General features: G+C 39.1%; 1 protein-coding gene across 2 annotated transcripts; it reads right to left on the reverse strand.

Moving 5' to 3' along the window:
• Positions 1-1875: 1875 nt before the first annotated feature.
• LOC144661721 (protein lifeguard 2-like) lies at positions 1876-21606 on the reverse strand. 2 transcript variants are annotated; one of them, XR_013572337.1, is made up of 13 exons: positions 21054-21606; positions 19444-19457; positions 19164-19228; positions 18747-18800; positions 18524-18574; positions 17272-17311; positions 15160-15197; positions 7478-7523; positions 4795-4836; positions 4174-4272; positions 3829-3876; positions 3185-3452; positions 1876-3026 (listed from the first exon to the last, which is right to left on the reverse strand). XR_013572337.1 is itself a non-coding variant. In XM_078522541.1 (12 exons), the coding sequence occupies exons 1-12, from the start codon at positions 21460-21462 to the stop codon at positions 3303-3305; spliced, it is 1056 nt and encodes a 351-aa protein (XP_078378667.1). In that variant the 5' UTR covers positions 21463-21606; the 3' UTR covers positions 1876-3302. The 2 variants fall into 2 exon arrangements, 1 of the variants encoding a protein (XP_078378667.1); XM_078522541.1 differs by having other exon boundaries at positions 1876-3452.
• Between the last annotated feature and the right edge of the window lie 2901 nt (positions 21607-24507).

A 24507-nucleotide genomic window follows, 5' to 3' on the forward strand; every position in this document is an offset into this window, starting at 1 on the left:
CCCCCCCCCACAACTTGGAAAATTGCTCTGCCGTGCCTGAAATGTTAATCATCAAACCGAAAATAGAATGACGAAGTCTGCCGTCTGCGTAAACTCATAACACATTTGTGTGTGTCGACCGTTTATTAAATACTTGTTCTGTCGGTCACTTTTTCTTCTTTATTGCAGGTCATAAAAATAAAATACAAGTTATTCAATGTCTTTTTGTTCCAGAATTGTTCTTTCTAATTCGAGGTTTTTAATTTTTTCAAAGGTGGAGAATATTATTTCGTGTCGAGATCCACATTGTTTGTTGACTGAGTAGGAAGCCTGAACAGGAAGCTGCTGTCAATCATTTGAACGTTGAAATCACGTGCAGTGCGCGGATGTTTTCTCTCAGACACCCGTACTACGTTTTATTACTAGCAGTCATCATAGATTAAAAAGTGCGTTCGGGTATTCGTATGTTGGAACAGCAATTTCTGGGATTTTGCATTGAGAAGGCATGGTTTATTTTCATTGAAGCAGACACCCTGTTTTAGTTCGTTGGTAAAGTTTTTGTAAGTTACATTATTAACAAGAGCGCGCAGAACATACTGAACGAAACGTGCGTCTTCAATAAAACTTCATTTTATCAACAGAAATAAGCTTTATACAGGTTTTTGCAGCTTTTATCGCCATTAGAAATGGATTAAATCTTGTAGTGTTTTTCAAGTTCACAAAATTCATAGAACTCAATGTCGTGAGACTGTGTCAAAGCTCAATGTATTTAAATTATGACTTTCAAACACAGAGCAAATGATTTGACATTGGAAGTACTTCAACACCCCAAAGCACGAATCAACGTGCACCATTGAATCAGCTGAACCTTTCACAGAACAATTATTGCCTAATTTAGATAAATTTTGGACCCACAAAGAAACCATGGAAAGTATCATTAGAGAATCCTCATCTGCTTCTGCATCAGTCAATTGAAACCCCGGCCCCCCGGCCCTATCCGTTCGTTTTATTTTTATTTCGATTATTGCAAAATAAACGGGACAAAGGTGAAATGTGTAATTTTTAGTGCAGAATGCACTTTCGTGATGGTTTAATGGGCTGTAGTCTGCTAACTCACTAAACCGGGCCCTAAACCGCTTAAGCGCTATAGTGTAAACGTTAACTTGTCAATTGATTAGTTAATTGTTCCTGTGAAGGGCGTAGGGTATGGGAAACACCTGACTATTACTTAATTGACGATTAAAAGTTTACACTATAGCGCTTAGCTGCGCTTTGGCGGTTTAATGTTCTTAAACCATCACAAAAGTGCACTCTGTACTGAAAATAGTTCTCAGGGCGCGATAGAACGCACTGAGCGTCTGAGACATAATTAAAATGCCTGGATGTACCTAATAGTTTTTGAAAGCACACACGCAAGTCCTTTTGCAGTTTAAAATTCGGCTGCCAAAATATCTGACAGCTTGCTAGTCGATCGTTAGTTCTTGGCTTGAATATCATGATCCTCGGTCGCAGAGCTTTTCTGTCGTTGCTCACTACAAGCCCGCGCCGAGGAGGAACGAATTCATTTCTTGAAAGTTGTTTAATACGAGTCCAGTAGCGAGCTTAATGATACTCTAGGACACTCTGTAACAGTTCCGAGAACTACGGGTAAAAAAGGTACGAAGCGAATTTTTTTTTCACTTAGGCTCAGACCGAATTAAACTGCCATAATCATGTGACTTCTTTAATCACGTGATTGTAGAGAAGAACGCTGTGAGGGGAGGGCAGAGTAATGTGGGGTAAATGATAATAAAAAATCAGGTATACTTTTGTGGGAGCGGGGTGTTTTTGTGGCCCGTGTGTGATTGGGACGGATGGGGGGGGGGGGGGGGGGGGGTGGTTGTACAAGTTGAGGTGTGCATTGTACATTTGAGTTTAATTGAACATTGAAGTATTCAAAAAGCTTCACAATGCAGGCAACTGGATACATTATCTTAAACTTTTGACTACATTTTATCTTACATTACGAATTCTGACATTTATAAACTCTTCTTTAAAGTTACTTTACTAAAGTTAAAAACCTCTCAGACGTTAGGTCGGTTATGTAAACCTTTACAACTTAAACCTGCCTAACATAACCAAACTGGTATACAAACAATATCACTCAGTACTTAATATTATAAGTAACGGATATTACCTTAGTACAGTGTACAGTTACCATCCACTGAAGAACAGTTAAATAGATATAATAACCCTGAGTCAGGCATACTATTATGACAGATAACTATTATTTAATTTTTTAAGCCGTAAACCATCCATGACCCCGTGCTACAATGGCTTTCTGTGGAGCATGTGCTAAGCATTTAAAAGCTGCCTGCTTCAAATGTTTTTTTTTTTTTTATGTGGTTGTTAAATGGGATATAATCAGTGACCCCAGTGAAATTGCTGAGAAAATAGTTGAGTCCCTTAAATCTCTGAACTTTAGATTATGATTGCATTGATTTGAAATGTAAGTAGTGACCTTGAAGAAAAAAACTCAGTTTGAAAAAACCTTCAAAAAAATATATTTTATACGAGATTATTTTGTTATACTATCAAGTAGAATTATAAGCAGATGCCCCTAGCTTCAATAAATGAAACAGGGATTGGCCCTTTTAGTGATAGGCAAGTTCAATTTTCACCACAAAACAACCAGGCCTACCCTGACTATTCAGTTGAAACGTTTGACAAAATTTCTCTCCAGCTGCTCTTTTCTTTAACATTAATTATATTTGAAAGGAAAGCAACTAAATAGAGCCTTATTAAAACAGTCAATAATGCCATGGCTGTCCAGGATAAATAGGTACGCGTACTCGGTTTCATAAACCTTTTCATCCGTAAACTTTCCTTTAAAGTTAAGTTTTGAAATTTTGATGCTACAAGAAGACACGTCTACGACTCCAACTTAGACGTTCTTTTTTAAGTCCATGCAAGAATCTAAAATAGATTGTGATTTTTTTTATTTCTACTACACAGCAATCTCGTCCCCAGAGGCCGCGATCCTTCGGGTTTGCAGCAGGGATTGGGACCTCTGGGCCAATCTGAAAACCCGCCAAAAAGATGACTGAATTTGATTGGCTGTTGAAAACTTGTTCGTTTCACCACAATCTCTGGCGCATGCGCACATACAAACCGGAACCAGGATTTCCTGGTTCCAGTTTTGGATTAGCCCATTGAGTTTCCCGACTGCTGGTCAAGGGGAATGCAAGCTCCGGGAACGAGATTGACTACACAGTACTCATGCGAGTAAAAGATTTATGCCTTCATTTGACGCATGAGGGATGGTTTTAAATATTTTACATAGTTCAGTTGCTGCCACGGCCAAATATCGCCAAAAGCAATAAGAAGATGCGAATGATGTCCATGTACAGAATCAGTGATGCAAAGATGTATTCCTCGGGACTCAACTCGTATTTCCTACCTCCCATAACCAGCTGTACATCGTAGGCAAGGAACTGAGGACAGACAAGAAACAATGTTTGAGTCATGTCAAAGATTTTCAAGCAATACCAAGCATTATTATTCCACTATTACCCCATTTTAAACACCATATAGGTCAAGAGAACGCGCAAAATGTAAGCGGGTAATACACTGTAGAACAGGGCAAAGATATGGACGGAAAGAGGTGCAACAAAATGGCCGGACAAAACGATCCAAACTTTGACTTGTTTACGTCCTTTTGCCTTGAAATAATAGTGGAAAATTAGTAATAAATCCCTTGTTCGATGGTTACACATATTATACGAGCGAACATTTTGCTCACTGCATAGTACACACTTAATTTTAAGGACTATAGAAAGCTTAACTGGTGAGGAATTTTTAAGAACTTACTGCAACAAACACCAAGGCCAACAAGCCCCCAATGACAATTTTTCCAGCCTGTTACAAAATAAAATAGCAAAACAACAGAAGTGAGCAATTTTCAATAACTAAATTCCTTAATATAGTGGGGAACATTATTGCTTATTTAGAGAGACTTCATTCAGCTAGACCCATTAAGACCTTATTTGCTGTAACAATTGAAGGACTTTTCACAGTCTAATCAAATGCTTGCCACACAAACAATCCTTTCAGATTTGGTATCGAAATTCTAAAATCCACATTTCTGGGTCCAGTTGTTAAAAAAGCAATGAACTTTGTATTGTAGTATAAAAAGTTACGCAAAGTCACACATACCGTGGTTGATAGAGCCAACCAAAGGGGAGTGAAGATACTGAGGAAAAATATGGCCAGGGCTGCACAGAACAGAACTCCACCCCATGTGGTGAAATCATACTGTTGAAGAAAAGCACTACCATTAAATACTTTCACTCTGCAGAAACTGAAACAATATCAAATCATAACAAGTGTACTCGATGAGGACCCACCTTGTGTAGGGGTAGGGGGGCTATGCAAGATACCACCTGTCTGATAAGCCAAATGGACAAAATTTATTGGCTTCAAAATTTGAGTTAATGCTTTCATATTAGGTGTGCAGAAGCTTGCATTGCTGGAGAAATGGCACAAGGAGGTTTGAATCTTTTTCTTGATTTCTACTCCTGATAGAGTGGGGCTGTGTAAAACTTTATACCATCTTTTAAGGTGGGTACATGAAGAAACCACCTGTATTTTTGCAGAGTTGTGGGTCCTGTCTGAGTACAATAGTCTTGACCATTTCTTTAAACAAGCTATACTATGTGAAAATTCTACTCAATAGCGTTCATTTGAATGGTCACACACTAGGGTTTCATCTGCAAATGTAAAAGTTAGAACCAACTTATTATACAAGGTTTAATTTTTATCAAGAAAAAACCTCACCTTGGTCTGACAAGCAAAGATCATGACAGACGCACAAACAAGCTGAAAAAAAATGCAAAAAAGTCAGGTCACTTTGAACCTAATTGCCACCACAACAATGTAAAAATGAGGATTTTTAGCTAAAATTGTAAGCTAAAATATATAAAGACTGGAGGTGCCTTGCTCTGAACTCCAGATCCAGCAGTCCAGGTTCAAGTCCTTGCTACAGTCATTGTGTTCCTGGGTGAGCGAGTTTACTCTCCTCTTGCCACCCAGCTATATAAATGGGTACCAGAAAGTTTAATGTTTGGAGGTGTGGTAGGGTGGGAGGGGGGATTAGTAGCCCAGCAATAGACCAGCATCCCATTTGGGGGGGGGGGGGGGAAATACTCCTAGTGAGCCTTTCTCTGGGTACCTGCAGACTTTGTTTTCGTCGCACTTTTTGTGCAAATCTTTGATTTTTTTAAACAGATCTTCGTTTTATGGATTGAAACTGTGTAAAAAAAAAGGTAAAGCAACTTTATTTATACACGGTTTGTGTTTAAAGCTAAAAGCTTGTGGGGCCGTGTATATGAAACAAATATAATATATTAAATAAACATAACATGGTTAAAAATCCCAACTGGCAGGAGGCAGAACAGTTGGCTATTTACAAGCATGACCAAGGATTTGAGCTTGGGGCAACCGAGAACAAATCCAGATAGTGGTCAGAACGGGACTTGTACCCGGGAACTCCAGATTTCAAGTCCGGCGCTCTAACCACTAGGCCACGCTGCCTCCTTCTATGGGTATTGTGATAGTGTAGTCAGTGTAATTCACAGCTGAATAAATATCTCACTTCAGCAACAATTGAAAACAAAAAGAATACAGCAAGAAAAATTAACGATTGTTTGGATTTGTTCAGATTTGTTGCCAATATTGTTCTGTTTGTTCAGCGTTTGATGTTATTTATGAAATTTTCAAGTTTGCTCATATACGACCCCACAAGCTCGAAGCTTAAATCTTTGCTTCAATCTTAAAATCTTTGTTTTTTCCACGGCAATTGCCATTTCTTTGATTTCTTCGGCAATACCCATAGAGGGGCTCCCTAGTCGCTTAATACTACAGAAACTGGGATACCGGTAATCTTTTATGGCTACGAGATAATTTGGCCCAATACAGACTTAACCTTACTATAATGGCTACCGTATTTAGCCCTGGGCTTATACAACTTCATTAGGGTTTTTAGTGGGTTTAAAAGTGGAGGGGCTTATATCCGGGAGGGCTTATAAGTGGAATAAAAAAAACGTTTCCAAACAGGCCACAGGAGTGTTGATAGCCTGCGTGGCCGGCGTTCAAAGGGGAAGGATAAGGGGCGTTCGAGCGTGAGGTACGAAGAGAGAGCGCGAAGCGCGATCGGGGAAGGGGGGAAGGGGAACGCCTGCCCTGACGCTATTGTTTTTGTCGTTTTTTACGTCCAGATTCTGGACGCAAAAATCGTGATTGGTCAGAATTTATAGAGTGTGAAAATTGATTGTTCTGATCAGTCAGATGTATGTCATTTAATCGATTAATTTGATGGCTGTGGTCTGTTCTCAACTTTCATTCAATGCAGATGAATCCAATGGCGCATGTTATGAGCGATTTCTCTGCGAAGCGGTTGATTCTTTGAAAGAAATCGGCCGTTGTAGGATTTGGTATCAAACTACTGAATTCGCGAAGAAATTATAACAAGTTATAGCAGCCGGTAAGCGCTACACGCTGTGAATTATAAAGTTGTTTTGGTCACGGCCGGTTGCAACCCGACGCCATAAACTCGAACACCGGAAACGCTGCTTGATTGAAATAAACGTTCTTTCAGTCTCAGAACGGCAACTTTCGTAACAAATCCGCAGTTGAAGGGGGAGCGGGGATGGCGCAGTGGTGAGAGCACTCGCCTCCCACCAATGTGGCCCGGGTTCGATTCCCGGACCCGGCGTCATATGTGGGTCGAGTTTGTTGTTGGTTCTCGTCCTCGCTCCGAGGGTTTTTCTCCGGGTTCTCCGGTTTTCCTCCCTCCGCAAAAATCAACACTACTAAATTCCAATTCGATCTGTATCAGTCCTACGTCTTATACATGAGCTTCTGGCTCGGACACTGAGGGTAACCTCGTCCTGCGTATGGACTTTAAAATTGTATTTACATTTACATTTACATATATCTGAGATGATCTACCATGAAAAGATTTTGTTTTGCCATATTTCTGACAAGAAGACGAGAAGAAAAGAAATTATATAGGCATTCGAATGGTGAAGGGTTTTATTTTCCGCGAAAATCGACACCAATCAGATTGGATAATTTTGACAGCCAGACGTAAAACAGAGGGCAAGCAGATGACAAGTACTTTGGGGGCGGTATGAAAAAAACAATAGCGTCAGGGCAGGCGTTCCCCTTCTCCCTTCTCCGATCGCGCTTCGCGCTCTCTCTTCGCACCTCACGCTCGAACTCCCCTTCTCCTTCCCCTTTGAACGCCGGCCACGCAGGCTAGAGTGTTGATCGAAATACATTTTAAGTTAAAAATGCATAATAAAGCAACATTTAGCCCTGTTCAGTGCTGTCATCCAGCAGAGGGGGGCTTATATCCGGGGGGCTTATAATTGGATGTATTTTTTTTGTTTCCAGGTAGATGGGCCTGTAAGCGGGGGGGCTTATGACCGGAATTTTACAGTATGCTAGTGCTACTTACAGTGGTGACTCCCATCATGATTAGCACAATGTTTGTCTCATGGAAGCTGTGGGTGAAGAAATAAAAAGTAAAATGCATGGGTGCACTATAAAAGGAGCTTGCCTTTTACTTTCCACGCATCTATTGTAATAACGTAAAGTTCTGTGTATAAGCCACACCTTTTTCCTCTAAATTCAAGTCAAAAATCGGGGGTGCGGCTTATCTACGGAAACATCTCTGGTTGGAGATTCAAACGAATTACAAGTGTTTCAGGAGTGTTAAGAAGTGATAATCTCGAAAAAATGATATCAAGAGAGCATCCAAGTTTAAGATATTGTGAACTCAAACTAATCAAAGTCTCTTCGAGATGTCGACGTTTTTGCATGAAGTATGAGTCAAATGTTTATCCTGTGCATTGTTCTTCGAACTTATCATTACAGTTTCTTTGTAGTTTAGTTTAACAATTTCCTATCTTCGCGGAGGAAATGCAGCCATATAATTTTGTCAAAAATGGCTCGTCCGCGCCGGGTATTTATACACATATTCCTTAACATTACACAAATAAACAGTGCAAATTTCACTGAGATCTGACAATTCTAAACTTTAAAATTGCAAGGACCTTTCGAGGCAGTCGATTACGGCAGCGAAATTAGCAAATGAAACAGCAAAATATGCGTTCGACGCTTTGTTTTTGCGACACCGTATTTGAATTGTTATAGCCGGGTAGACCACTGTTTAATGTGTTCAAGGCCGTATTGTTACGATTGCTCCACGAAAAAACACGAAAAAAATACGGATATTTCCGACTACTGTCGGAGAAAACATTGCGCATATAATTGGGGCGTAAACAAATCGTTACACTCAAGCTGCGTTTTGTCTAGGCTCTGCAAGGGTCGGATATCAAGACCCAGGATTAAACAAAAGCCATATATACAGTGAATGCTTTCGAATTATAGTTGAAGATGAAATACTTAAGAATTTTGCTGTCTTTGACTGAAATTCCACTCGAACTGCGTAGATACGATCGCATGTTTTAAAGCCGATTCATGCAACATTGCTGTCATTCCCTGTCAACACGAGGTCACGTCCCTAACGACCTAGGCTGATGACGAAATAGAGTTGCGCTTACATGTAGCGACCAAATTTGGCCTAATTTTTAACCGCTGCTAAGCTAAAAGAAGCCCCCATCTCTTGCATTTGTTTTAACTTCAATAATATCTTTGAAAAGAGCGAGTTTTTTGGTATGGTTTATTTTTGACGTTTGTAATTTTTAAACGATGTAAGTGCTAGTGATTATTACGCAATCCATTGTTTGTACGACGCTTTTTATAGATCGCCTTTCAGACACACGTGCGTTGAGATAAGAAAGCTGACATGTCACTTTTAAGAACGCCTTCGCGTTAATATCAACTATACTTGGAAATAGGCCAAAATGAAATTCCTTCAAACTCGGCCTGAATAAAGCCCTAGGGGCACTAGTTACAAAAATATAAGTTTAAGATCAATCGTTAAATAATTGATTTTTTAACAATTTTTTTCTTCCCAAAGCCCGAAACAGGACAAAATCGAACACAAAAGTATGGTAAATTCGAAGGCTTCTACAATCGAAAATAAAGTTTGTCATTAAAAACGAATTTCATATCGTCTTTGTACCTCCATTCTACTATCTTCAAAAATAATTAGATCGCAATTTGATAAGAAGGCAAATATTTTACAAAATTTTGAAAGTCGCTACCTCAAGACAGCTAAAAATAGGCCAAAATTTACCATATTTTCAACTGCTTTAAAAGCCTTCTGGTACATCGCTTTGCCCAAAACGGCTTAATCAGCCTGAAAGAGCATGTTTTTTACTACAAATCTGTGAAATAAAATTTTTGGGTAATTAAAATCGCGAGCGCTGAGGCGGCGAAGTAAATGCAGCTATCTTCCTAAAAACCCGACCTTTGACCTTGCCGCGACGAAACCGCTAATAACGAGTTGTGGCAATCTTTTCCTTAGTTTGCGTAGGTTTCTTGTTTTATCGGTTGAAAACACGTATTACGTGATGAATGCAATCTTACTTGATGCATGAAACGCCCAAAAGTCACATATAGACTTCTGTTTGGACAAAATAAAGCACTTCGTTTATAAATACGCATGCCGAAATTTAAACTTGAACGAATTCAATATTGAATTTGGTTTATGCGTTAAACTGCTTAAATCACGACAATACCCACCTGAATATTCATATTCACAGCGGTGCCATATCCCTGGAATAACGTTGAAAGGGAGCTGAATCAAAACTTTGCAATGTTTGCGACTGATACGAATCGAATTAATGTTAAAATTGTCACGCGCCGATTGTTCATCAGAGGAAAACGAATGTATTGTTTCCACGGGCAACCCCAAAATAGGCACTTCCGTTACATGAGCGATAAAGTTTTTTTTTTTTCATTATAGGCTGTCTTATAGGATAAACAATATAAAACCACACTTACAAATTATTTTCTTTTTAAGGGACCTTTTTTTTATCTAAAGTAAATTAATTTGAAATTGGTTTACGCTGGAATTTACACAGAATGTTTGTTTATATAAAGCTCACTTCACATAAACTAGCGACACTGCTCCAATTCAATCTGAGCGGGAAAAAAACTACAAAATACATGAACTATTTACAGTCTGTTAGGCCAGAAGGAGTATGGATGGAAAAAAATACTGTAGTAGCAAGGGACCCTCGGATGCTTTCATTTCTCTGCATAACTGCTACTGCTGCTCATGGCAGGAACATGACTCTATAAGTTTGCCTATTAGCGCAGTATATCGCGGCTTCCTTCGTACTGTTTCGTACTGTGGGAGGCGCGGTGGCCTAATGGTGGCGCGGTGGCCTAATGGCTAGCGCGCGGGTTCGAGGCCTGGCCGGGGCGCTGCGTTGTGTTCTTGGGCAAGACACTTTACTCTCACATTGCCTCTCTCCACCCAGGTGTATAAATGGGTACCGGCGAATTTACTGCTGGGGGGTAACCCTGCGATGGACTAGCATCCCATCCAGCAATACTCCTAGTCGCTTAATGCTACGGAAACCGGGATAAGCTCCGGCTGTATGGGCCTCATGGCTCGGAGACAGACTTTACTTTTTTTTTTTCCTTCGTACTGCAAGTTGTTCCTTGTTTACGTCAAAGTATTCACAAATATACTTTAACATGTCAACACTGAGCTTATTCAGCCTGTTTGCATCATACATGGCGCAAAGATCAAAGTTGTCATAAATGACAGGATGCTGAAGCTGGACCTCTCGAAGAACTTGTTCACGAGTGTCCCAGTATTGCTGTTGCTCGAGAGCAGCCTCGTGATCACTCACACCGTCATCCTCTGTGTGCTGATGACGTAGCTTGGCTGCGTTGCGTGAAAAGTAAGATTGTACTTGTTGTGCAGTTAGGAATTGATCTCTGGTAAAAAGCCGGGTACCCTCTGAAGTTTTGGCATAGCGCATGTCACAAGCTACTGACCCTGGATCCATTTTGTGACCCGTTTGCTGGCCGATGTTAAACTTATCGTCAAGGTACTTCCTCTGCGCTTCACTGAATCGCCCAGCTTTTTTTGTTTGCTTTAACGCCCACCCTCTGATTGGAAATTTCGGCTATTCCCCGGGCAGCGGCCTCTTCATCATGGCTTGTTACTCCTCCGCTCGTTCCCTCTGTTAACTTAACATGGTATATTTGTTTCGCTTTGTCAAGTAGTGTGGCTCTTTCTGGGCGCAATTCACACTTTCCGTACGACATGTGTTTTTCAAGTGCCCAGTGCCTTTGGTAAACCTTGATACACCCTTCATTTGGACAGTGGAAAACCCCTGCGCCTTCTTCTGCATCTGTCGTTTCTGACACCTCAGGAAGAGTCTGTTCATCGGAAGACGTCTGAGGATTCGTCTTGCGACCTTCTTTGCTGACATCTTGAAACTCGCCCGGCGAAAAATTTCGTTGAAACGTGTAATTGAAACTTGTTGCGGCTGAAATTAAAGAAGAGATAGTTATTTATCCACTTAAGATAATAATTTTTTTTTTCTGAAACTTAGGACAACTGACATTTTCATACTTTCGGGACTTTCGTTTTCTTGCAAGAGATATTTGTAAGCTAGTGCGTGTGGAATTATATTCAGCATACGTAATATGCAAGATCGTGAACGCGAATAAAACAATGAATGCATGTCGTACATGTCTTGTCAAAATAAAAACTCATTCATTCGACCTTGAACCATATGTTATACAAGGATTTTATTTTTAGTAAATGGTTTGAACCCAGGAGTATCAGAAAGGTCGTATCGTGTGATCGTCCGGGTGACAGTATAGTTCTGTCGTATGAAGAACAGTTTTCACTGTTGTTGGTGACTGACGGTTCGACAACCTTAGGGGAAATCATGTCCTGACTCTGACTCTAAAGATTGCTTTCACTCTGATTGTGACTAACCCCCTCGCGATCGCGATTGAATATTTATAATAACTGCACTCTGTTGTTTTTTTTTTAAGGTGTTTTTTGTAAGGAAGAACATATTTAATTTATTTTGTACATTGCTTTGATTGATCACCGTTTACAATTCCACCCATTTCACACGTTTCATACAGTGTAAAATAGACTTTCCTTAATCGAGTAACAAAAATTACACTCCATCCACCGCGCCCCGCCCCACCCACATCGGAGAACCTTTTCAAGCATTTAAAAACAAAACGCTTCCCTTTAATGGTACACAGAGGAGAGTAGCGAAAGTGTGTGTGTGTATATGTGGGTTTATGTTATTTTGGGAAGCTTAACCTCGGGGAGGGGGGGGGGGGCATGACAACACACTATTGGGAAAATACTACATCAAAACAATAAATAAAATGGGGGACGTGACATTTTTCTCACCAATAAAAGGGATTGGTAGGTGGCTGTTATTTGTAAGGCACTATGAGTAATTTTTCAGATTGGCTTCAAAGCACTAATAAATGAAAGCCCCTTCGTTGAATCCTCAGGTTCGTCACGCAATCTTTTCTCCCCAATGTGGGAAGAAAGGCGTGACGAGACCAAAGGATATTTGCGTTCAATCAAACAACGGGTGAGGGTAAAGTGAAGGTCGAAACATTTCTCACAAGAAGTTCTAAAAACGTACTTGAACCAACAGGGATTATGACTGTGGTGACTTTGTAAAGGCGACGGGACTGCCCAAGTGTTATCCCTCGCTCCCCCTTTACATTAGGTTTTCTATGCGCTGCCCATGAAGTCGGAATTGAGCAGGTTTTTCTGTTTTTTCGCCACCTTAGCCCAAATGCGTCGCGGTGTCTTGGGCAAATTGTTAGATTTAAATTCGACTCGTCTTCATCAAATATACCTTTAACAGGGAAAGATAAAAACAAAATGTCCAGAGACAAAATAAAATATATTTGATTATGTGAACAATGCAAAAACTGCATTAACTTGAGTTTCACTTACCTGCCCTAGCCAGCAAAAGTGTTGCCTCTAAATTTAATGACGAATCAGAAACACAGCAAGTTTTTAGGTGGACTTTGATATCTTTACAGCATCATCATCATGATCGTTCGCTTGTCGTTCTGTACTCGAACCACAATCACCGCCAACATGTTTTGCGTATCCACAGCAAGCCATAATATTAAACGCTCAACGGGCGAACACAAGAATTTTTTTCGAGTTAACGTACTTACTTACTTACTTTAAACTTTTCGCCTTTTTTTTTCTCTTATGTCAAAAATGCAATCACAGTTCAATGAGAAAACTAAAAGAAGATTTCTTTTTCTCGCAAGTTTCGATACTGAAATGAACATTTATCGGAAAACTGGTGACACCTGTCAATAATTCTGTGTAAATTCCAGCGTAAACGAACTTCAAATTATTTTACAAAAGATAAAAATTGGTTCATTGAAAAGGAAATGATTTGTAAGTGTGGTTTAATATATTGTTTATCCTATATTAAAGACAGTCTTTAATGAAAAAAAAAAAACTTTATCGCTCATGTTACGGAAGTGCCTATTTTGGGGTTGCCCGTGGAAACAATACATTCGTTTACCTCTCATGAACAATCAGCGCGTGACAATTTTAACATTAATTCGATTCGTATCAGTCGCAAACATTGCAAAGTTTTGATTCAGCTCCCTTTCAACGTTATTCCAGGGATATGGCACCGCTGTGAATATGAATATTCAGGTGGGTATTGTCGTGATTTAAGCAGTTTAACGCATAAACCAAATTCAATATTGAATTCGTTCAAGTTTAAATTTCGGCATGCGTATTTATAAACGAAGTGCTTTATTTTGTCCAAACAGAAGTCTATATGTGACTTTTGGGCGTTTCATGCATCAAGTAAGATTGCATTCATCACGTAATACGTGTTTTCAACCGATAAAACAAGAAACCTACGCAAACTAAGGAAAAGATTGCCACAACTCGTTATTAGCGGTTTCGTCGCGGCAAGGTCAAAGGTCGGGTTTTTAGGAAGATAGCTGCATTTACTTCGCCGCCTCAGCGCTCGCGATTTTAATTACCCAAAAATTTTATTTCACAGATTTGTAGTAAAAAACATGCTCTTTCAGGCTGATTAAGCCGTTTTGGGCAAAGCGATGTACCAGAAGGCTTTTAAAGCAGTTGAAAATATGGTAAATTTTGGGCTATTTTTAGCTGTCTTGAGGTAGCGACTTTCAAAATTTTGTAAAATATTTGCCTTCTTATCAAATTGCGATCTAATTATTTTTGAGGATAGTAGAATGGAGGTACAAAGACGATATGAAATTCGTTTTTAATGACAAACTTTATTTTCGATTGTAGAAGCCTTCGAATTTACCATACTTTTGTGTTCTATTTTGTCCGGTTTCGGCCTTTGGGAAGAAAAAAATTGTTAAAAAATCAATTATTAACCGATTGATCTTAAACTTATATTTTTGTAACTAGTGCCCCTAGGGCTTTATTCAGGCCGAGTTTGAAGGAATTTCATTTTGGCCTATTTCCAAGTATAGTTGATATTAACGCGAAGGCGTTCTTAAAATTGTTATATAACGTTTAAATGTGACAAGTCACGTTTTTTTCACGAGATCGCAAGTGATCATCCACAGCGGAAAGTAATCCCTTGAGAAATTAAAACAGTCCCTTGATAAATTAAAAAAGTCCCTTGAGAGTTTACAAATAAATTATGTGGTTCCAAATTTTGTCCACTAACCCCTATTCTACGTTTTTAGCTTGTAAACAAGCAAAAACGTCGAAAAAAGGAGGTATGACAAGTGAAATTTAGTTTTCATAACACTTAATTTATATTAAACATTGCAACAACCACCGTGTCAGTGTTTCGAAACCGTGCTTGCTTGCCCTTGATTGTTTACCAATAGAACTTCACTTGAACTTCAAACTAAATATGGTCTGTATATTTTTTTTCCAAAATTTGAGCTTCCAAATCGGGGGTGCGGCTTATACACGGAACTTTACGGTAGGTTTACAAACATGAGCTTGACTCTGTCTGGCAATGGTGAACGGCAACAAGAAAACTGAGAACCATGTCAAACCATGTGACCTAGCCCCTCAGCACACTAGCACCCAGACTCCCAGATACATGTCTTTGAGAAAAACATTTTCCATTTCATTCGTTCCTCAGCCAGCGGAAAACAACACTTCACCTTATCAAGTCATGTAAAACACCAGTTATAGATCTGCAACTGTTAAAAGTTTAACTCATTTTTTGATTCATTACATACCTGGAAATCATTCCAACAAGGTAAGACAGAGACAAAGTCTAAAAGACACAAAAAATAAATATTAACTAATTGAATAGCTTGATGAAAAACTATGCTTAGTGACTTTTAGGATGAAAAATCGTTTTTTCCTTCAAACGTGCCCGAATTTTTGCATGTGGTCTTCAATTTAATGGAAAAACATTGTCCTCGAATTAAAATTTCTGGTTTGCACCTTGTCTTCGAGAAAAACTAGAACTATGGTCACTTTAAAACAATAACACGCGGCAAAGAGAGAAAGACGATTAAACTTAGCAGTTACAGTAAAGTAAAGTTAGCGTCAGCTAGTGTTAAGGTTAGGGTTAAGTGTCACGAATGTTATATAAACATTGAACTTGACCGATCGACAAACTTGAGCGACTGAACAGTGAAAAGAAGTAAAAAATATACAGCAAAATGAACGAGAAATACTTAAACAAAAACGACTTATGCCGTTGCCCTTTCCTCTCGCCAGATTCTAACCACATATGCACTCGCCAAATGTTCAATGTTTCGTTTTCAGTCAGCAAATTTAGGCTGCTAAAGGTTAATCCATAATATGTTTTCGCTTTTCCCCAGTTTCTCTCCGTAGTCACGCATAACGCAATTTGATCTTGACTCACAAGCAACGATCGTTCTTTTAAACATTCAGGCCTTTTATTCCTGGAAAGGATCGCAGCTTAGGGCTATTTTTTGTCGAAATGAAGCAATTTGTTGCTTTTCTTGGTAAAAATTATCCTTTTCTGTCGATTCTGTTGTGTTCTGTTGATTGAGTGAGCGTTTTCCGTCTTTGCCGTGCCGAACGAACTTTGTTTATTGTGACAATGCGTATCGAATGACGTATCCATTAAAGATTATTATGGGATATCCCTGAGTAGCTGAAATACGGGAAGTCCTATCGCCAAATCTAAGAGAATTTTTATAAGTCTAAAAGCACCTCCTTATTTCCAAACGTTCAACGCGGCAACACGAGGCAAATGAGCCAAAACTTCGAGAAAATAATGTTTTTTGGAACAGAAGTTGCTTCTAGACCTCGCCTGGCTCAATGCGCCTTCGAAAGCCAAGTTTACCGCCAGTCTTGGCAGGGCTTAGCAATCTTCAGGCAGCAACACATCTCGCTTCTTTGAGATATGCTAGTGGCTTACGGGTTTCCAGACCTAATGATGTCCTTTCACCACCAGACGGGCGCAAATATGTGTCAAATAAGCGAAAATAAGCGGACTTCTAATGCGTAAGGTGAGTTTTCAACTGGTCTGATTGAAAGTCTTGTTGCCTCGGCTTCGCGCGCCAAAATAATTCAAACGTAAGCTTACGTCACAAAGTAGTTTAAGAAATTCATTTCCAGATCCCGTTTTTGGGCGAGCGAATAAATCCCCCCCCCCCCCAAACAAAAGGACAACGATTTTCTATTTAATCGAAGACCACACGCAAAAATTCTGGCACGTTTGAGCAAAAATTCAGGCGCGTTTGAAGGAAAAAACGATTTTTCATCTTAAAAGTCACTAAGCATAGTTTTGCATCAAGCTATTCAATTACAGTAAGTCGTGAACAATAAAATCAGCAATACAAAGTCATTGCTAAGTTTTACAAGCTATGGTATTTGATAAGTAAAGGTTTTTACCCTCAGCTAGATGCCACTGACACTTATTAAATTAAGTTATTGATTGATTAATAAACTGACTGAATGATTGTTTTTTTGATTGATTGATTGATTGAATGATTGATTGAATGATTGATTGATTGAATGATCGATTGATTGAATGATTGATTGATTGAATGATTGATTGAATGATTGATTGATTGATTGTTTGATTGATTGATTGAATGATTGATTGAATGATTGATTGATTGAATGATTGATTGATTGAAGGTTGAATGATTGTTTGATTCACTGAGTGATTGATTGATTGTTTGATTGATTGATTGATTGATTGATTGATTGATTGATTGATTGATTGATTGATCCATTGATCCACTGATTGATTGATTCATTCATTCATTCATTCTGTTATTAAAAAAATTTATTATTTTTTGTTCGTTTAATTTTATATGAATAATATATTTATTATTTTCTTGCTTCAGATTTCTTATACTTACAAATAACACCAGCATAATGATGTTTGTTGGATAGCTCCTCCTGGAAACAAAAAAAACAGATCTATGATAAGCATACTTATAATAAGCAAAAAAATTATTGTGTACATTTTATGGGGTGGCAGCTGATTTTCAGAGTGGGGAGGGGGGCTAGAGAAATGGCGCCCCTGGAATGAAGAAAAGTACAAATATATCACATGCCAAGACATAAGTCACTTCAGACTTGCTAGTTTAGATAATAGACATGTGTGTTCATTGTTCCACTTCCAAATTTCCCAGTTATAATTAACAATTTGTGCTTTGTACCTGCACACAGTCAGTGGAACAACAAGCAAACGTGGTTATTGTTGTTATTTAAGGTTATGTTTTTTACATGTTATGTTAATCTTGAGACACACTTTAAAGGTAACCATTATGTTTGAAAAAATTTCAGTACAATTTTATTATCTTTTATCATGATTTTATCATCATATGAAACAAGAGAAAATTAAAATCAAACTGCATGTCTTTCAAGAACAAACTATAAGGTGATAAGAAGGCAGGGTGGCCAAGTGGTAAGGGTGCCACACTTGACATACAGAGGTCCCAGGTTCAAGTCCTGTTCTGACCACTAGCTAATGTTGTTTCACAAAAGACCCAAGTTCAACTGATCAGCCACGCTTGTAAATAACCAACTGGTTTGCCTCCTGCCAGTTGGGATTTTTTTAACCTTGTTATGTTTAATTTGTTATGTTTGTTTCTAATTAAAATTATAATAATTATGTTTGAATGTTCTGTCCTATTAGCACTTGTGCTATATGTCAGTTACCATTGATAAACAAATGTCATTTTTTAGAACTAAATTAAGACAGATTCCGCTGAAAGTTTGAGCAATGAGTGCGAAAATTAAGTACCAAAAATCTACTCATTGCATGACAACATTTTGTATACTATTTAAAAGATCTCATCGAAATTCATTTGTCTTAGTGACCCCGCAATTAAATTCTAAAGCATTCTCGAGAAAATTAAAGTCAAACCTCGAAAAAATGTATTAAACGCGCGCCCTTTTGTTTTGAACTGGCGCAAGACGTCCGTTTTAACTGAAATAAAGACAACTTCAAATCCATTTTTCTCTCGCGGGGTCAGCTTGAGTGCTAAATTTTTGGCAGGTTTTTGTTAGCTGTACTAAAACTGTTGCCATGCTAAGAGGTCTTTTTGGTAACTTTATTTTTGCCTGTATTGCTCTAAAGTTGTGCGGAAACCATCTTAAACTAACCTCACTCCCTCGCAGCACACCAGAACAAAGTACAGGACAATAAAAACCACACTGAAAGTAAACCAAAAGAAGTTTGTAACAAAGGAAATCTCGGTCGGTCAAGTTGAGAACATTACTGTTAACATTGTTATGATTTTACTCCCTAGCATCAGCTAACTTTAAACAGGCATGCCCAGACAATCTTCTAGGTTTAAAAACAGATTGCTATCAAGTTTCTACTTACTATGCTGAAATGTACAAGCCCCAGTTTTCACGTGCAAAACCTCTTACTTTGTCACTGCAGATTAAGAAAAACAAAGTTTATTTTACTCCAAAAGCTTCTTGAACTTAAGCCCTTCAATCAAATAAAGCACTGGCAAACACTTGTCGTGCTACATATGGTCATCAAAATCAAAACTATAAGCTAAGTGACATTTAAAATTAACTAAGGTAAAAATCAATAAGCCATTTCCGAGTTACCCTTTGCCTCCATTTCAAAACGAGTCTACGTGCGAAACCATTCATATGAAAATGAGTTTAATTTGCATGAAAATGGACCTGAAGGTATAACTCATTTTCATATGAATGGTTTCGCACGTAGACTCGCTTTGAAATGGAGGCAATAACTCGGAAATGGCCTATTCGTGTACTAAATTCTCACCTAAACAAGAACAAACAAATAAATCCAACAGTTGTCAACAACTGTAGCATAAGAACGGCAAAGACCTGCAAGGAGATAACATACAGTAATTTGCAAATACAGCAGTTTTCCATTGAGTGCCATAAAATCAACACCAAACAGAAATCACTTTGGCCAATCAAAAAGGACACAGACAATCCAGTGAACCAATCAAAGCCCAAAGCAAATACATATATTAAATCTCTTGGGGATGAATATTGCTGTTAAATAAGTAATGGCTGCAGATGATTAATACACTTACCCGTCTGATAAATCCTGTGATCAAGGCACAAACCATGAGAAGTGAAAGAAAAAAAATTACATCATTAACACTGACATTATTGTTGTTGTACTGACTATGCAAGACAAACAAGCAAGGCAAGAAAAATTGGCTTTTGTATGTTGCCGCAAGATGCTATTAACTGTACTCTATTATCTCTAAAAAAGTCAGTTCTGCATGACTATATAATCCTATTGTCTACAAGTAGACATCAGGGTTCTCTTAAAAAAAGGGTGCTGGTAACTAGCTAAAAAACGGCTGCTTTGAGTATTGAGCCGCCTTCTTGTTGGTGATATGGCCTTCTAGGTGTAAACAACAAATGCTTTTCTGGCCGCCTACTAGTAATTATATATCAGCCGTCTAAAACTTATTGAGAACCCTGAGACCAAAATTCTGCCAGCATGAATTAGCTGTATGCTCTCAACCTAAGATAATAGAAATAGTGGCTACAGTGACAGTATAAGCCTCATTATAATAACCTGAATTCTACCCCCACGTTGATTGGTTCTTACTTATGATCTATTAGAGTTCAGACGCATAGATGACGTCACGAGGTGGTGTGACTTGTGCGAGTGATCAGAGTTCATAGTTTAAATCAGAGTTGTCGGCAAAGTTTTTCAAATTCGCAGGGCCATATATAACAAAGCAAAAAAGTTCAGCTTAATTACAAATCTACAGTGAGAAATAATACGCCAAGCATCATTCACCTTTCAAAGCATTTAACTGGGCTAAACAAGCTTGAAGAAGACAGTGAATTATTCAAGAAATTATCGAAATCTGTATGAAAGTGTTTGACCGATGTTGTACAGTTGGACAATGCCACAGGAAACAAATAAATGACAGTTGAACGCTTCGGTTAATGCTTACAGATTTGAACAACTTTCCAAATCATTTTTCTGTTTATTTAATTGGTTTAACAGCACTTGCTTCGTGGATAGGGAAACTTTATCGTGAAATGAAAACAACTTAGCTCACCGGTAGCGGCATTGCTCACACTGAAGTGTACTGAAGTCTTGCGTTATTGTATAAAACAAATAGATTCCATTTTGCTGTGCGTCTGTTCAGCCATAGATCACAGAAGACGTCAAAATGTGGCATGAACATCAGTGACCCACTCCCCTAGCGGCTCATGCGCCACTTTTTTGTTCATACCACATTTTGACGTCATCTGTGATAGATCTATGACTGAACAGACGCATTGCAAAATGAAATCTTTTTGTTAATCTGCACACGCCAACAATTAACATGACAAGTCAATTGTGCAGTTAACCAATCAAAATTGAAAATTTTGTAATTGATATTATCACAAATATAGAATATATAAATAAGCTTAAGCCTACGATTGATCTTGATTTTGTTTTTATTTTGTAATTTTTTGAGAAATATTTGTTTAGGGTATCCATTGTTACGGTTGTATGAAGCACTATCAAAACTTCTGATCAGTGAAACAGAATTATCCGGCCTACATGACGTAACATGATAATTTTAGAAAAAGGAAAGAGGAACACAGACTTCATTTCAAGGATTCATGTACATGTACGTAATGTATGACATGTACAGTTTTAATAAATCAAAGATGAAAGCAATCTTACCAAGCCTGATAGACTTGTCGCTAAAACCGATGATCCCTGAGTAGTCTGAACCGTCTGATCTCCCATATTCCACATCAGGTGACGCGTAGGACGAAGGGTAGCTAGCTGGAGCCACCGGAGGGATAGGTTGTGTTTGATACGAGTAATTAGTTCCATACGGATTAGGAGCCGCTGGTTTGCCTCCTGTCCCTACAGCCGATTCGTACGTCGGCGGAGGAGGGAAAGCTGGATTAGAGTAAGGTACTGTTTCAACCGGCGGAGGATACGCAGCTTGGTTGGAAGGCGGAGGGTAACCTCCGGCCGCAGAGCCATAGTTGAAGGCAGGATCTGGAGGATATTGAGTCATGGGCTGTTGCGTTGGGTAAGGCGGCTGGTTATTGCCCGGTGGATACGGCGTGTTTGTCGACATAGCCACTTGTCAGGTCTCAGCAACGTTAACACGATCAAGGATGAGATGACAAATCTACAGCGAAGCTTGTAAAAGGAAGTACTGCACACTTCTTCGATTCGCTGAGCGCCAGGTGCTGTTGTAGCTCTTTTCGGATCGTGACGTAAGTCACGTGGCTACTTACAATGACGTCATTGCACGGCCAATATACGTGTTGCAAACGGAAATCCAGTAGAATCAAACCGACTGGGCCCAATCACAAGTTACCATTTCAGTTTTGAATTTTTGATGTCCGATCAACTGACATGATAAGTTAATTAACAAAAATTACGAGAAATCGCAAAAACTGTAGCAAAATTAATATCGTCTTCAAAGATAGCCTGCGCCTGGAGTGCAGACGAACTAAACTCCGGGGTTTAGTTCGTCTGCAACGCAGGCTACTTCAAATGATAAAGTTGTCCGCCGGCGGAAAAAATATTGTACATCTACTGTAATAAGGCCATCTGGTTTTGGGTCATTTTGCATTGACGTTTTGAAAAAGACCGGCGGCCAAGATGTACATAGACTATTCACAGCCCTCTATTTTTTCTCTCGCTTTTTCTGCGTTGAAAAATAGAGAGGCTGTGGACAGTCTAAGATGTACAGAAACAATACCGTGAAAATGAAACCTGCCGCTAAGATCATTTGTAAAATTTCTGTTTTCAGATCAGTTTCGAAAGCGGAAGTCATCGGAAAATTGTGTTTACGTTCAACGTTACGTCATTCCTACTTTGGAACTTATTGAAGGGGGGAGGGGTGAGAGCAGCTATCTCAGAACCTTCAGTCCTAGATCTGTAGCCTGTGTAGTTCTGTGTAGCTAGCACGCGAGAAAGCCGCGGCACCTCTTCGCGGCTTCGCCGCTCGTTGTCGTGGTTTCACGGTTTTCTCGCACGCGCGTTAACCCCAACAAAACCGCCAGCTACGCAAGCACACACATGAGAGTTACCGGTTGTGGCACAACTTGCAAAAAAACCGCTCGGGCTCGCCTGGCTCGCTGGCTCGCCAGTCTCGCCTCGCTATTTTTTGCAAGTTGTGTCCACAACCGGTAACTCTCATGTGTGTGGGGGTCGCAATGCCAAAACTCTCATGTGTGTGGGGCCCGCAAGGCCAGCCCTCTTGTGTGCGGGGCTCGCAAGGTCAACCCTGTGCTAGGAATAAATATCAATTGAACAAATATTTTTAAGGTATATACACCGAAAAATGGCTGCCGCAAGATATTCGTCAGAAGTTTTGCAAGCTATGATGGAGGAAAACCTCCGTGAATTTCAAGAAAACCCCCAAAGAAATTTAACTTTTTTATTGGCCCACACCGATTTTAACGAATGGCTCCGTGTATGGAAAATGAACATACCGGAAGCTAACGAAAACAACAAAGATCTTTACACTTTTGCAAGAAAAAACAAAAAAAAGTTTTATGAGCTTTTGGTAAGCGAAATTGATGACTTACAAAATTTAAAAGCAAGCTTTGGACTTGAAGTCAAATTTTCGAAACAAAGAGACGGTGAGAAGCAATACATGGAACACTATTTTAGAGAAAGTGAACCACACCTTTTTTTAAAAAACGACAAAGACCAAATAAAAAAAGAGTTTGACAAATTTATTGACAAAGCAAAGGGAGAAATTGAGGGTTGGTCAGAGAACGGCTCTGGGTGGGCCATTGAAAGAATAACAAATGCGTACATCAACGTTGCGCGTTATCAGCCATTGAGAGGAGGAACTTATTTGCCTTTGCCCCCAAAGTTGGCAAACAAGAAAGCAATTATTAACGTGCAAAACAGAGATAACCAATGCCTAAAATGGGCTTTGAGAGCTGCATTATTTCCTCCAAGAGATGGGAAAAATCCACAAAGAACAAGCAGATACCCAGTTGACGACGGCATTAACTACAATGGAATCGATTTTCCAACTCCACTAAAGCAGATTGACAGGCTTGAGGCGCAAAACAGGGACCTTGCAATAAATGTGCTTGGGTGGGACTCAGAAGACAAATGTGTGATACCTTTAAGATTAAGCGAAAAAGAAAATAGCATTCCCCGTATATTCCTTATGTTGATTGAGTCAGGATTAACACAGCACTACTGTTTTATAAAAAGAGTAAGTGCTTTGTTACATGACCAAACTGGAGATCAGCATAAAAAACACTTTTGCATGATGTGCTTGACAGGTTTTACAAGAGAAGACTTGCTCGAAAAGCACAAAAAATATTGCAATGGCGCTAAAGGCAGGCCAACAAGGATTGAAATGCCGGAGAAGGGGAAAAACACTCTTTCTTTTAAAAACTACCAAAAACAAATGAAAGCGCCTTATACGATTTACGCCGACTTTGAGGCATTGCTAAGGCCGATAGAAGGGTGTAAACGCGAAACGCCCGAGGAGCGCCAGATAAGAAAAGACCTTGGTGAAGAAGTAAAAGACATGAAGCCGAGTTACACAGACAAAACAGAACAGCACGAGGCATGCGGATTTGCTTACACAGTTGTAAGAAGTGATGGTAAACACGAAAAAACATTTGTGTACAGAGGAGAAAACTCCGTTGAAGTATTCTTGAACTGTCTTTTAAGTGAAGAAAAGAAAATAAGATATGAATTGTCAAAGCAAAAACCCCTTGTGATGACGGCAAAAGACTGGGTAAACTTCAAAAATGCAACCAATTGCCACATTTGCGAAGAAACGCTAATAAAACAAAACTTTTTGGACTCTTTGCCAGTTTGGATTGGAAATAAAAAGGAGCTTAATTACTTTGGACAGATGCACAAAAAATGTTATTACAGAAAGGAAAAAGAGGCAAAAAACCTGGATACCGAAACCCACTATAAGCTAAAAAAGCTTGAAAAAGAAACACACAAATTAGCAGCGAAAAACCAAAAAAACTGCTTAGCGTGCCACAAGCCGCTTATCCAGCCGAACTACAAGGATGTGGTAAAAGACCATTGCCACATAACAGGCAAGTTTCGAGGAGCCGCACACAACATTTGTAACTTTATGATGCGATTAGATCCGAAAAAGGTCCAAATACCAGTTGCATTT

Source organism: Oculina patagonica, chromosome 7 (genome assembly GCF_052425735.1).
Source record: "Oculina patagonica isolate OP01 chromosome 7, crgOcupat, whole genome shotgun sequence".
Classification (NCBI taxonomy): Eukaryota; Metazoa; Cnidaria; class Anthozoa; order Scleractinia; family Oculinidae; genus Oculina; species Oculina patagonica.

What these genes read in the sequence shown, in the direction of transcription:
- LOC144661721 (XM_078522541.1), bottom strand. Translation starts at nt 21,462, where the DNA reads ATGTCGACAAACACGCCGTATCCACCGGGCAATAACCAGCCGCCTTAC. An exon ending in TCATTATGCTGGTGTTATTT is followed by an intron (nt 15,198 to 17,271) that starts GTAAGTATAAGA and finishes TGTGTCTTTTAG; the next exon opens with ACTTTGTCTCTGTCTTACCT. An exon ending in GGTTGGCTCTATCAACCACG is followed by an intron (nt 3,877 to 4,173) that starts GTATGTGTGACT and finishes ATTTTGTAACAG; the next exon opens with GCTGGAAAAATTGTCATTGG.